The sequence below is a fragment of the Myripristis murdjan genome, chromosome 4, assembly GCF_902150065.1.
Source record: "Myripristis murdjan chromosome 4, fMyrMur1.1, whole genome shotgun sequence".
Taxonomy (NCBI): domain Eukaryota; kingdom Metazoa; phylum Chordata; class Actinopteri; order Holocentriformes; family Holocentridae; genus Myripristis; species Myripristis murdjan.
In genome coordinates this window covers 23,086,099-23,100,471 of record NC_043983.1, presented here as the reverse complement: position 1 = coordinate 23,100,471, position 14,373 = coordinate 23,086,099, and the positions used below count along the sequence as shown (strand labels likewise).

The 14,373-nt window shown below is 39.7% G+C and overlaps 2 protein-coding genes across 3 annotated transcripts in view; both read right to left on the bottom strand.

Annotated features, from left to right (window-relative positions):
- tprb (translocated promoter region b, nuclear basket protein) overlaps positions 1-2,954 on the bottom strand; it is a 30,039-nt gene extending 27,085 nt beyond the window's left edge. The window contains exons 1-9 of the mRNA XM_030049397.1: positions 2,804-2,954; positions 2,105-2,209; positions 1,935-2,008; positions 1,463-1,559; positions 1,221-1,324; positions 958-1,122; positions 748-840; positions 520-600; positions 336-423 (exon numbers count right to left, since the gene is read on the bottom strand). Coding sequence (XP_029905257.1) covers positions 336-423; positions 520-600; positions 748-840; positions 958-1,122; positions 1,221-1,324; positions 1,463-1,559; positions 1,935-2,008; positions 2,105-2,209; positions 2,804-2,954 — 958 coding nt within the window. The remainder of the gene's footprint in view (positions 1-335; positions 424-519; positions 601-747; positions 841-957; positions 1,123-1,220; positions 1,325-1,462; positions 1,560-1,934; positions 2,009-2,104; positions 2,210-2,803) is intronic.
- Positions 2,955-10,292: 7,338 nt separating this feature from the next.
- On the bottom strand, positions 10,293-14,048 carry pdcb (phosducin b). Of its 2 annotated transcripts, XM_030049988.1 has the most exons (5): positions 13,818-14,047; positions 13,072-13,112; positions 12,743-12,804; positions 11,838-11,986; positions 10,293-11,726 (listed from the first exon to the last, which is right to left on the bottom strand). In XM_030049988.1, exons 3-5 carry the CDS (start codon positions 12,786-12,788, stop codon positions 11,211-11,213), a joined length of 711 nt encoding a protein of 236 aa, XP_029905848.1. In that variant the 5' UTR covers positions 12,789-12,804; positions 13,072-13,112; positions 13,818-14,047; the 3' UTR covers positions 10,293-11,210. The 2 variants fall into 2 exon arrangements, with proteins under 2 accessions (XP_029905848.1, XP_029905849.1); XM_030049989.1 differs by lacking the exon at positions 13,072-13,112 and having other exon boundaries at positions 13,818-14,048.
- Positions 14,049-14,373: the final 325 nt, after the last annotated feature.

The window sequence follows — 14,373 nt, the reverse complement described above, 5'->3', positions numbered from 1 at the left end:
TCATTAAAAACAACAAAGCAAAACAAACATACTTCACAGGTCAGAAACAGATTGTACATGCACTTTACCAAGTAATTAACTATGGCACACAAAAATAAGACTTGAGTTAGAGTGGGTACATCTTGTACCAGATGTAAGCAGAACAAAGCCAAAAAAGCTAAACAGGAATGCCTGTAAGGAGTTAATGAAAAGTTGTGTCAAAACCTGATTCAAGGGGAAAAAACAAACAAACAAAAAACAACAAAAAACACTAACACCTTCTTTCTCAATTTCTGAATATAGGACACATTAAATATGCGAATGCTAATTCTGCTCATTCTATGAAGGTTTCATACCCTCTCCAGCATCTTTCAGCAGCTTATGCAGCTCCTCCACTGCCTGACTCAGTTCCTCACTCTTTGCTTCAGAGTCTGCTGCTGCTCCCTGTAACCACAATGTCGGGGTTAGTGTTAGTGCCGGCAAACGATGTGCAAAGACATTTTACATGTCAAATTTGAGACTTGACAATAAAATAGATACCTTGTATAAATTGGACAGCTTAATGTTGGCATTCAGCTCGTTTCTGAACTTTTCCTCCATGGTAATCTGCTGCTCCTTGGCCTGAAATGAGTAAATAGATCAACTTAGCAAGCAAGTATAAATAAAATAACTAAAAAAAGCTGGTTTAAAGTCCTTTGTCATCCTGAATTTTATATTGCAGGCTAATTAGTAAACAAGACAAAACAGGAAAACATTGCACACACATACATCTTTTAGTTTGCTGATCATGTCTTCAGTCTGCTTCTGAAGGTGCTCATTTGAAGTCTTCAAACTAGCCACTTGGTCTTGAAGTCTGTTCAACTGGAAAACCAATATAACAGCATATTACTGGGATGTTACAATTGGGATGTTGGCACAAACAACTGACAATTTCCCTCCTGCTTAAAAGATGTAGATAAGAAAAGTGAAGAATCATACCTCGTCTTCTTTATTCACCAGGCTGCATTTGAGTTCGAGGATCTCGTTACCCTTCTGACGGGACAGAGACAGTAGTTCTTCACTCTTGGCCTTCAGCTCCTCATTTAACCAAGTCGTCTGGCCATGCAGCAGCTCCTTCTCTTGTTCCATACGCTTCTCCCTGTACTGGATCAGCAATCCAGTGTTTAAAAAATACAGTTTAATCACATTTCAGTGAAATTAAAATGCTGATATGTTCTTTCACATGATTAAGTGTGGCTCACCTTTATGTTGACCTCTGCTGCTTCAAGTTCATCTAATTTCATTTGTAGCCCCATCTTGGAAGCACTGACTTCCACAAATTTTTCATTGAGCTGCCTTAAGTCCTCTGGTGGGGGGGGTAAAGTAAATAAGAGAAGTGTCAAGTCCAAGCTAGAGCCACTGTGTACCAACGTCTAGGAGAGAACCTATGTATACAGCCAGGCTCTGACAGATGCCTCCTTTACATTAATTCATCTTAACATACCATTTGAATGCTCCACCTCCAAGGATCTCCTCTCCAATGTTCGCACAAGCTCTCGCTTTTCTGCCTCCAGTTCCTCTTTGGCTTTTGACAGCAGGAGCTAAAAACATAGGTCAATCATATTGACTGCAGGTATAGCTTGCAAAAGTAAAGCATCTTGTCCTGACCGCATCTGTAGCTGGTGTAACATCAACATCCACACTACCCTCATTCAGGTTGTATAACAGCTTGTCTTACGTCTACTGTTCTCTGCAAGTTTTACAGTAAATAATTCAGAGTGAAAAAAATGTAAACTTGTGAACGGGACAAAGACAGATGCATTTGTTCCTTCTTTTTTCTTTGTTCAGAAATTAAGCGACAGCTAACAAACATAAAAACAATAAACTTTACTTATGGAGGACAACAGTGATTCTGAGCGATGTGCAAAGATGAAAACATTAAAAAAAAAAAAAAAAAAAAAAAAAAAAAAAAATACCTGTTCTGATGACAACCTCTCTTGTGCGCCTTCATAGTCCTTGTTCTTCTCACGTGCAATTTTAAGTTCCTCATCTGATGGGGAAAATGTCGACAAAGATCAAATCTTACAGAAGTAATAAACCAAATGGAAACTGAGTCAAACAAATGGCAGATGAAATGTACTCTCACCAGTCTTGGAGAACTCCTCCTTCAGTTTATGGTATTCCTGAGTCTGAGACACAAACTCTTCCTGGCACTGTTCAAGTCGTTTCACTTTCTCGAAGAACTGTTGCTCTGTAGGAAAATGAACAGCACACACACCATAAAAAAACAAACCCAAAAAAAAAAAAACACTAATTTTTTTGTTAAGTAAATCGCTTGTCGTTATTCTGCGTTAGCTTTACCTCCCAGTTCAAACCGGGCTTTTTTTTTTTTTTTTTTTAATATAAAGCATGTACATTGTTCACTATAGCCGAGAGCATTATACCGCATTTTTCGGTCTGATAAAAATACTTGGGTTAGAAATAATGGCACAAAATAAACTACTACAGCTTGTGTGTTTGTTTACAGTTTTCACCCGACAGAGTTTTTCTTGTAGCCAGGAATTTGACTTTGACGTCGTTTGCTAGTTCAGAAATTTTTCCAGTTTCCCAGCGGGAAAGGCATTAAAGACCACTTTTCCTAGTGGTGCCCAGGACTTCTCCCAATTCCCACGAAGTCTCGAAAGCACAGTAAGTGCAAAGCCATTAACATGACCCCGTATCCCATCCTAAACATGTGCAACTTGAACCAAACCAAAACACATCTGCATGAGGAGCAGGGCTGTCAGCTAGCCAGCTAACGCGCGTTAAGCTGCCGTTACTAGGACAACAGAGAGCAACATCTTACCGCTGTCGACTCTAAACTGCTCCAGCTGCGCCTTCAGAGAGTCTATTTCATATTGCTGATCCGAAATAAACTTCTCGAGTTTATTTTGTACTGCTTTTGGCAGTTTAATCGTCTCGGAGCGCTCCAGCACTTGCAATAGTGCTGCCGCCATTTTCCCACTGCAGCGATCCAAGCAAGCGCAGTTTGAGACGTCAGCTCCCGCTGATAATTGTGGGAAATGTAGTCATTTACCACCAGGTGCAAATCAGAGCCGACCCTGTATCATCACACTACACTCCACACTGCTGAGGGCATCCGTACAAGTGTGTTCTTCACATATGGTGAATTTTAGTTTTAATTTGCGCAACCGACTATGTTCAACAATATCTTTCTGAATATTATAACCGCATGCAACGATGAAGGGGTCCAAGTCCTCTAAGGAAGAAGGAAAGTTAACCTACCATTTTTTTTTTGTCTCCAGTGCTACAGTTTTATGTATAGATTTATGGACAGTAGGTGTAGGATGATTATCACACATTACAGTCATGTTTGTCTGCATGCAGTATCCTGGTTGCTTTGGAATTTGCAAACTTTGTTTTTTAATTGAGTTTTAGAACAAACATGAATAGACACGCCACATAAAACAAACAGGTCTAAGGGGTCAGTTCATCAGCTCTAATACTTTAGTTAAAAAACTGCAAAATGATAAGGGATACTTTACTAAATTCAGAGGAAACCGGTTTTCACAGCCAGTGTAAATCAAAAATAACAAGGGGAAAAGGAGTCCAGGTGAGAATCAGTCTGCACCAGGAATGGAAACTCTTTTGGATAGCTTTTTGTCCACCTGTTTCAATGATGCTTCAAGTGAACATGTCAAAATCTGATGGCTGGCCAGTGACCTTATGTTTTAGGTCAGTTTTCAACAGGTGCAAGCTGAAAAAAATCAAGACGCTCACAGAGACAAAGCTGTCCATCTCAGTTCTGTGTTTAAAATATCAACACAGGGCTGTGCAGTGAACTTCGTCAGCAGGCCACCAGGGCATCACAGCGCCCATGTTTTTGTTATCAAGGCCTTGGCAAAACAGCTGCATGTAGCCACTTCTATCGGGGACCATTTCTTTCTTTTCTTTCCTTTTTTTTTTTTTTTTTTTTTTTTTTTTTGAAATGACTGAGAAAACTTCAAGTCAGTCACAGAAGGCCAGGTGACTCCTAAACTTACAACTGGCTTGACTGTACTACTACCTTTCTTCCTTTTTAACCTATCCAGCCTCCTATACCTCCTCCTACATCTTACTATATATTTTTGTTTACCCATTCCCCTTCTTGCCTATCATCTTGTAACATTTTAAACATACTCTGTTGCTTTCATCTTCAAGAAACCAAGTCTCAGAGTTTTCTCCCATCAGTGATATCTTTTCCCCTAATATCAAAATCTATTGTGACTCAAGGATTGTAAGGTTGATGTTGGTTTCTGATCCATAACATCTTATTTTGCATGTAAAAATAAAATTATATAGAATACCTAAAACAAATTCAAAACCTGCAAACTGCATAATTACACGTTTTAAAGTACTGCTCAATCACCATAATCTTAATGATAGTGACATTATCATAAACATTGAAACACATGCAGCCACTCCCTCCTCCTCATCATCACACATAACCCCTTTAGCTCTCATACAGTCAATATACAACACAAAGTGAATTACCACAGTTAGTTAAAAAAAGAGAGGAAAAATGGAAAGTGATACCCAAAACAGACTTAGGGCTTGTCTACTCAGCCACTATGGCATTAGATGTTCCTATAATATGTCTGTCATGAAAAATGCATCTGTTAGTAGGCCATCATAAGAGTAGGTAAAATAATGTTAATTCCACCACAAGAGGGATTTGATGTTCTCTGCAATTAGGTGGAAAAAATATGTATGTTTTATATCGGTATCAGCATCAGCAATCAGCCAAAAGAGTTGGAAAATATCAGCATATCGGATATTGGTAAAAAAAACCCTGTATCATGTATCCCTTATGATGATATGACGAAGCTATGATGAATTCTCGAGTGCAAAGTTGACATTTTGGCCTGATAGTGGCCTGGAGGAAAGGCCATGAGGTTATCAAAATTGATTGGGTTCGTCCTCTGAGGTGCATGAAAGACCTCACCAGATTTCATGGCAAACCACTAAATAGATTTCAGGGCATGTCGCCTCGGAGTAAAATGTTGAGTGGAGTGAGGTCCTGCAGGGATAACATGCCTCACAACAAGCACTTTTAGAGTCTGAAATCTTTGGGTTTGTGTCAGCAGTGCACCGTGTCCAACATATATTTCTAATGAATGTTATTTGCTTGAAATATGTATCACATAAGTGTCATCAGACCTATGCAACATATCCACTGGTTGTTGTGTTTGTTCATTAGGGGCCTGTCTTCAGTGTGCCCATGTAATAATATCAACAGTTTTTTTTAGAAGACTGACTAATAATTAACTGTGGTGAGCTCACAGAAACAAAACAAAAACAGAGGATTAGACAAATTAGACCAAATGAACTGGATTTATTCATGTTATATGCATTAATCATTGACTAAAGAGGGGAATAAATTGTCAAGTTCTTCCTCAAACAAGGAAGGCAGTTCTGAGCTCCTTGAGTGTCAGAAGATGGCGCTAATGCACAAAACTCTTGCATGCTCTCTCTCTCGCTCTCTCTCTGAGTGTGTGTGTGTGTGTGTGTGTGTGTGTGTGTGTGAGAGAGAGAGTGTGTAATGCAGCAGGAGGCTTTGTGCCACGCAGTGTTCTGGAGAGACACGTTGAGCATTCCTGGGAAGTCCAAAATGACCCAACAGACAAAGCGAGGTCAGGCTCAATGTTATGCCAAGGTACAATACACCGCAAAACTGCACATAACAGCACAGAATAATGCAATACAGCACAATAATACTATACAGTCATTCTCATGAGGTATTTAGTGTTTCATAGTCCATCAGAAGCCAGTAATTGTAAAAGACATTAGGTTTAAGGTGCATTTTGCAAGTTTAAAAGATGCTCAGTATTGTCAACTTGGAAAAACATTTGAAGATGAGCCCTGGGTCTCTCTAACCACCTTGTTAAGCAGTCACAAAGCTTGCGAAACAATACCCCCTGTCATAGAAATCAGATAAAACTGAGGCTTGTCATCAAAGCAGCGATATAATACCAGTATGTGTCCTACTATCTAGCACATGGAATTAAGAGCTGCCATGTTTGCCAAGACTTATTCCTCCACTGGAATCAGAAATTAAACAAATGACAATCTTGCTTATGATACTAGGAAGAGGAACTGAAAAATATTTTAATATATTCAAACCAAAGCAACACCAACTACTAATTGGTGTCATAGTCTTCAAATGATTAACATCCGAGGAAAATGTACCTAATATTTGTCACATGTTTGCCGCATGTTACGATATTTCAGACACCATATAGTCATGTTCTATCAACTTATGTTCTTGAAAATGATGAAAATACCCTGAGGAATACTGGGTAATCAAAATATATCTATCAACATTTTTTCATTCCGAAGTACCAAAGATCTTGACATTTTATTGCGTATAACTGGAGTATCACTTGTTACTCCCTATGTGTGAGTGGATTTTTGTTCTACTCAGTCATAACCTGGGTCTCTAGTGACATGTGTGTGGTAGGTATTTAGACTCAGTCTGAACCAGTTCTGACAAATACCAGAGTGGTTTACTGGTAAATAGCCAAGGTGGTACTTCTACGAGACAAAAGACAGGCGGCAAATACAAGGAAACTGTTAAGTGAAACGTTTGCTCCAGGCAGCAGAAATATTTTCTTACAGTTGACTGTCACGCCTGGATACAGAGATGTACAGTAACCTCAGTTTTGCTGTGCAAACCTCTCAGCATGAGTCAGCCATGTTGGATATGCCAACAGCTGACAGAAGAGCGAAACTCAGAGGTCCTACTTACTTTTAATCGTGGACAAACAGACTTAATTCTGTGGTGGTCTATAGTGTTTGAGGTAGGCTTGATAAAAGTCTTCTGTCAAGAGTTTTTCCATTTTTGTTTCCAGCCCAGTGTTTTAATGTGTGAGCCACTAAATTTGGCCTCGGTGATACAATTCAACACCGCACCTGGCTCTCTATTTGTGAGAAATGGATAAGAGCTATGAGTCGGTTTTCATTCATCTATCCAGAGGTGGACGCAACTAACATTTACTCATGGCATTGTAATCAAGTAGCTTTTTTTGTGTACTTGTACTTTTTTTTAAATCAGTGATTTTACTTAAATATATTTTTGCTTGTCTATTGTACTTCACTACATTTTAAATCAGATCCATTACAGAGAACAAATGATCAATGACAGATTATTGAAGTTTTTACTATGAACACTCAATCAGCAAAGATGAGAAGAGGAATCTCCTTCTGCTTTGTTGGTTCTACTGTTTGCCATTTCCAAATGTCCTACAAAAAACCTTCAGATGGTCAATGGAAGCGAGGACCATTTTGGCTCAACTGGCAAAAAACGTATAAGACGTGTGGAAAAAAAGGGCAAATTATATCAGTGAGTTGAGAACCATATCGACTCAGCCGTCATATTATGTGCTTATATCCTCACGTCAGTAAACACCAATTAATTTTGTACAGTGCACCTTTAAAAGAATCTAGTTTGAACCATGTACTCTCATCCTTTTTGCATGGAAAGGATCACACCTGACACAGCTGCTTTCTTGAAAAACTAACTCAGTAACTTTTACTCTGAGCAAAGTAATAGTACTTCTACTTGAGTAGCATTTTGTAGTATTATTTCCTCTACTGAATCTATCTATACATTAATCTGTTTATCAGTCTGTCCATGTGTCCGTTCCACCATCCCATCGGTAACACCCAAGAAGAAAAGAGAGTATCACCTCTTTTTGAGCCTTGCGTGAGAAACTCCTCTGGGACCAGCCCAACGGAGGACTGCACTGTGGGGGTGGCAGCGGGACTATAATTTGTTTTCTACAGCAATTACAGCTCTGTACCATGGTCTGCCCCTGTTACCCGTATCGTTATCTCTTCTGTCGTCCCTCCTCCATTAACCATTACAGATTACTCACTCCCCCTCTGCTTTAGAAATAACATTGTTGTTACCTGTATTGTTGCATTGTTTATATTTTGTCTACACATACCACTCAATCTCCTCAATAACATTTATCTCCTTAACAACTGTTTTTATATGCATCATGAGCTAGAGTCTCTTTCTGCGCATGCAAGTGTCCAAATACAGTGAATTACGGTGAGACGGGGTTGTTTTTGTTTCGGATCTGAGCCGGTGATCGCATTTTGAAGTTATGTCATCTCCCCTCTTCCGCAGTCCATTTTTGGTAACAGCGGAAGAGGCGCCTCCGATGGGGTCTCCGCTGCTGTGTCATGACGTCACCTCGGTGCAATAGGTTTTTATGTGGGTGAACTGGAGCGTTGCAGCTGGGGTATCCAAGAGTCCAAGCAAACACAAAAGTTCTCCAATTAGTGAAGCAAAGTAAACTAAGGGGGAATCAGAATGCAATAAATGTGGGTGAGGGATCAGGAGGTCAATGCAGTGAGGTAAATATTTGTTTGAGAGGACATAAGGTTTGATGAGTCAGTGGTCACAGGGTTTGGTTATGCATTATGCACAGTATGTTTAGGCAAAACACGTCCTCTCATTTGCTATTTGTTGTACGTTTGGGATGAGTCATCTTGTTTTGAATTGCATTTTTTCCTAACCCTGCATGGATTCACATGTTGTCTTCAGCCATGGTCTTCCACTGCACTCAGTGAACTCTACCCCCTTCCCATTAGACAGATGCCACATATGTAGTGCTTTCTATTCATGGCTGTGACATGTAGGTGAAGCTCAGTGGCAAATCCCCAGGTAGAAACACCTTTACTTGGTGTGAACTGTATGGGCCAGTGGTGGCATGTGCTGTTAGGAGAGTCAAGATGGGATGTTTTGGCTACTTGGCTGCCACTCATGCATGCACCGCTAGTCCGGGTGCACAGCTAATCTGGAGAAGACTGTCATGACACGTTTGGGCACTTCGGGAAAACCTCACTGCACGGAAAGCTCTTGTGGGAGGTATCACAAAACGTATGATAAATTTTAGACACGCTACAGTGTGCAAAGCAAGGTGTTGCCAGCTAGAGGCTATGCAGGTCATGCCAGATTCGGCACTATGAAAATACACATATCCTTGAAGAAATATGTGTTAACTTGTCACAGTTGACAGATATTTGCAAGATGTTTTTTTGCAGACAACATGCCAGAAATGATAGGAATTTACTTACATAAAACCACATAAAAGTAGAAAGTGGAATGGGTTTGCAGATTCACGTTCAAAAACACTTTGCCAGTGGTGTGAAAAACATGATGTTACAAGGTCTAACTGCTTATGCATTTGCCTTGTGATGCATCAGCAAACTGATACACAATGTATTGTACCATTTTCTCCCATTTAATGGTGCAACTGAGAAGACCATGAATGTTTTTTTTCTTATTGTCCTTCACGTAAACAGGTGTAAAAGCATAGTCAGCCACGAAAGCTACCTCTTTAATCCTGTAAGAGGATTGGCCTGATTAGCTCTGTGAATATCTCTGTGCATCAACGAATGACAATCTTTGATGAGGAATTGTATGAAGCTTCTGTTGTTTGACAAAATGACTGTACTGACTTAACATTGGCAAAGGTGACACTGCTAAATACATGACATTACATTCTCCACAGTTAGTGCCTCGGCCTCTATTGATGAACTAACTAAGTTTAGCTACGGTCTGGTTTGTATAGAAAAACTTCCAGCAGTTGATTTGCATGCATGGCAATATGTTTGCCAGCTTCAGCAAATACTAGACAGCTGAGTATGATTCATAATATATCAAATTGTGGTTACATTTTGCGAGTCTTTATTCAAATACCTAAACAGGCTTTTATGTTGTGGTTTTGGTATGCCTGAACCTCAACGGGGTCACACAAGAGTCAAGTCTATAGTGTCAGGTTATCAGCTGAGGTTATTTAACATGTGACAGCCTGTTGTGGCAGGAGAGTGCAGAGATAGTTTGCTTTTGCAATGCTAAATACCCCTGCATGTATGCAGGTTGCGATTTACCACCTGTGGCACGTCAGATTTAACACTGGAGTAAGATAACTTCCATCATCTTTTTTGTTCAAACAATACTCTTTTGACATTTTATCACGGTAAAAATGAATGTCAAGCTGCCTGTTGGATGAAGTTTATGATGATTGTGAAAAAGTAAAAACCCTTTTTTTTTTTATTTTTTAATCTCTTGTATTGTCTTTTCTCATCCTCAAGAGCACCTGACTGTTTTCTTTTACTGCCATTACTTTTTCTTTAATTTGGACCCAGTACAGCACTCTCATTTCATCCCGTCTCTCTTGTAACATTGTTGACAAAAAAAAAAAAAAAGGCTTTTTGAACTATTGCCACCTGTGATTTTCTTTTAAGGAACATGGAAAGCAAAGCAAAACTTTACATTGAGGTACTATTTTATCTTATTTTATTTTTATTTTAATATATTTTTGAACAACAGGTCTAACATTTTCCATCATAATCCAGTAGACAACTGAATATTTCATACGGGGACGGTACTGAGAATCATGCTGAAAATCCATGTCACACTTAACAGGAAGAAAACCCACAAGCCCTCGTGTGTTTCCTTGACAACAGAATTTGGACATTTCCATGACTTTAGCCACCTCCACAAAATATATACAGGAAATGGATTCACTCCATTCTGATGACGTTGCTGACAGTGTAGATAAGTGACCTGGACAGAAGGAAGATGTTTCTGCTCAGTGTTTCCAGTGTTTCATACTTTCACTCCTTATTTTCCAGCTGATGCTCCATTTAGCTGAAGACATTTTATTAGTTGTTTCACATATCACATATTCCACATATCACTTCTAGTATTTCACCTTATATGAACCTTGGATCCATAAATGAATTCTGTACAAGATATACATATGAAACTCAATCAAAAAATCTACAAATAAATAATCTGTTTCTTTTTTGTTTTACAAACAAATGCAGTGTGTAAGTAAAGTATTTTGTAAAGTTACAAAATACTTTATTTCTTTTTTCTAGTTTTTGGCATGGAATCATTGAAAATAAACACTGGGTTGCATGGTTATTTTTTTTTTTTTCGATTTATGTTATATGTAAATAAACACCTCATCACATAACCTTGACCTGTACCCGTAAGTAAAATCCTCGTATTTGAGATGCTAAGGTTTTTTGAACCTGTGCAACAGCTGAGGGACTAATTTTCGAACACTGGTGAGCTTGTGGAGATTTTATGGTTTCTCTATACACTGTAGCTCAAAAAACTTGCCTGTTATCAGACCCCATCCTGCTCTCTAACACATTTCCCTAGCCTCCTCAGCAGCCATTGTCCTTGTTTACTCTACATCATTCTCCTCATCATCAGCCGGCCCTTGCAGCTCTTTCTCTGGCAGCAAGCCATAGCCATTGAGGAAGGCTTCCACATCTGTGGCGAAGAATTCCTCATTGAGGTGCTCTGTGCAGGCCAGGAAGTTCCCTATTAGCTCACCAGCTTTGTACACCAGCAGCGTAGGCAAAACTTCATCTGAGAACCGCTCACCAGCCCCCGACGCGACTGCATCAATCCTGCAGAACTTTACGGTTGGGTATTCAGCAGCCAGGCAGTCAAGGCAGTTGTTGAGCTGCTCACAACCTTTGACTCCAACCTTGTATATGTGGACAATCACCACCGTGCTGTGGTGCTCCTTCTCGATGACTTGTAGGAAGGCCTCCCCGCTGTCCAGGTCATGCACACCTTCAAACTTGGGCCCAAAGCTGAGCTTATCGTGCATCTCCTGCATGCAGCGCTTTCGATACTTCTTGAGACATGCCTCATCCTCGTCCTTGAGCAGTTCATACTCCTGGACGCTCATCTGAAAAAATGATAAAAGAGCAATAATTACAATTTCTATTGCTTATTGGCTGTCATCCTTCTTGTGGGTCACTGGCCACTGGCCACTGTGGGTCACTGGCCTGTGTTGTACCTTGCGGTTTAGGCTTGCTCTAGAGTCATCTTTGGGCCTGTGTGGGGAGGACATCTGTCTCAGCAGTTCCCTCTTGGCAGGTGGCAGGTTTTCCTGGTCCATACTTTCCAGCTTAAACCTCCTCCAGTCATTGATCACTCCCTTTGGACCTGTGAACCAGGAAAATACCACTGAATACACATTTAATGTAGGAGACAGATTAGTGTACTTCTCTAGCCATTTACTGAGAGAGAATGCAGGCTGAGACAATAAGTGGCAGGATTTGATCCCAGTCTATCAGGACTGACTTGACTGTGGTTTTATAAGACAACAAAGTCAAACTTGACCCCACCAAATAGTACAATTAATCAAAATTATATGCAGTATTTGAAGTGGAATGACCAATTTATTTCTACCATAAAATGGCCTTTGTTGGGCATTTGAATGAATACTGATGGGCACTGCAGTGGCCAGTGCCCAAACAGGGCAGTAGACAAATGATGAAAACCCCTACAATGTTCTTCTACAATTATACAGTTTGCACCTGGTGGGTATTGGGCTTTGTGTTCCCTCTTCGTCGGGGATTAAAGTCCCATCTCGATACTTAAGAAAGTGTACTAATTGCACCACAGTTGTGTAAGAGCTGCTAGAGAAAGAAGATTAGAGCGTCTGTCAAATTGCCAAAGCTTTACAGATTTGTCTCTCTACCTCGGTCAGCTTCTTATCTCTTTAGAGCTAATTATTCCATAAACATTGCTTTTGTCCTTGTAGAAAAGACATACTGTTTTGTATGCTGCATTGAATGTGCGAGTTGGTGCATCTCATGCAGCCAGAAGTGGGTTTCTGGCAAAAATCTTTATCTCCGCACATGAAGTTGTAGCTTATCAATGGGATGGGCCTTGCTTGAGAACGGTGCTTCTCCTCACCTGTTTGTGTCACAACCTCTTCCATCTCCATCACTTTGCCAGACATTTTTCTTGTGAGCTACCTGTCAGGGAAAATTTTGATTAGTCAGAGTGAGATACCATTTTATCCATGCCCTATACAAGGATGGACATATGATACACCTGCCACAGTTCATGAGTGTTTTGCTTTTTGACTGTGTTAATGACCTATAACACTTGTTTATTCTCATCAGATAATCATAGCTATAGCTTCAGGTCCTCTAGCTCATGCTCTTAAATAAAAGCATTGAATGCCCCGAGATCCATACAATAATTAATTAAATTAATACAGTCTAAGAGGATTAGCTTACCTTCAGATGTCTCTTGTTTGCTTATTGGTAGACAGTCCGGCCTGTGGAGAGCAAATACGTCATTGGATAAAATGGACTAATTCCCAAGGGTTTCATTTAAATCGGTCAGATGCATATAGACGTAGCCTTCCTTCCTTCATATGGTGTCCATGCTGATCTTTGTTGCCATGCCTCTGACTCCCAAAGTGGATATACTGGATTGGCTGTGATTAGCACTATAGCGTTAGGAAATATATCCATGTATGGATGTTTCAAATACTTCTTTTGATATGTGTATTTATGCATGTGTGTATGTATATGGTAGTATGTATGATTGAATTCACTAAAATGCACCAAATTTGCTCAGTTCAAATACTGAAACAGATGAATTAACACAGTCGTGAGTTTTTTTTGGAGAAGCCATGAAACAAAGAATGAATTTATCACCAAGATACTCCCTTTTGTAACATAACCAGAATCATAAATTATTCAGATGACAAATTAATGTGGTGACCTAAAATCAACCAAATGGAAAGCAAACTGATAAAATTAGCTCCAACGTCTTCACCCAAGCAAAACTTTCCATCTCTGCACATTAAGTTCTAGCTTATTCTACTTTATTATCCCTATCTGGAGAGAAAAACAAAAACAGTCACAGGGTTTGTGGAGGAGCTGGAGTTGACGAGTAATAGATTTCTCAAATGCTGTGCAAAACTCTTAATCTTGCTCTATTTTCCCTATAAAATAATTTATTGAGTGTTTCTTACCTCCTGTAGTCACAGTGAAGTCGTGCCTGTGTCAGTGGCGTACCTTGGACTGATTTAAACTCACTTAGTTCAATGAGATGTCTATTGTTGGACGGTGTGTGTTTTCGTGTGCATGCGTGCGTCTTTTCAGCCAATGAGCTTGGTCTAATGGAGATTTCAAAAGAGAGGCTACAGGCCTCATGGTCGGACCAAACACAAATAGAGCATGGATCCTAAGAGGATTTAAGCTCAGGAATTAGAAACCTCTACTTGATAAGGTCCAAACTGCACACTACGGGGTGAGAGAGAGAGAGAGAGAGAGAGAGAGAGAGAGAGAGAGAGAGAGAGAGAGAGAGAGAGAGAGAGGGAGAAGCCAGAGGAATCAGAGATTAGAAATTCAAACAAAAGTCAATGCTGAAACGACTGGGGAACTTTTTTCAGAAAAAAAAATAAAAAAGTTGACACTTGTTTTTACCAGAATCAAGAACTTCATTTGATTAGTAAAATAACACATTTTACTCATCAAAAACATTTTTTTTTTTTTACTATTTACATTAGTATAATGTAAATAACTGTT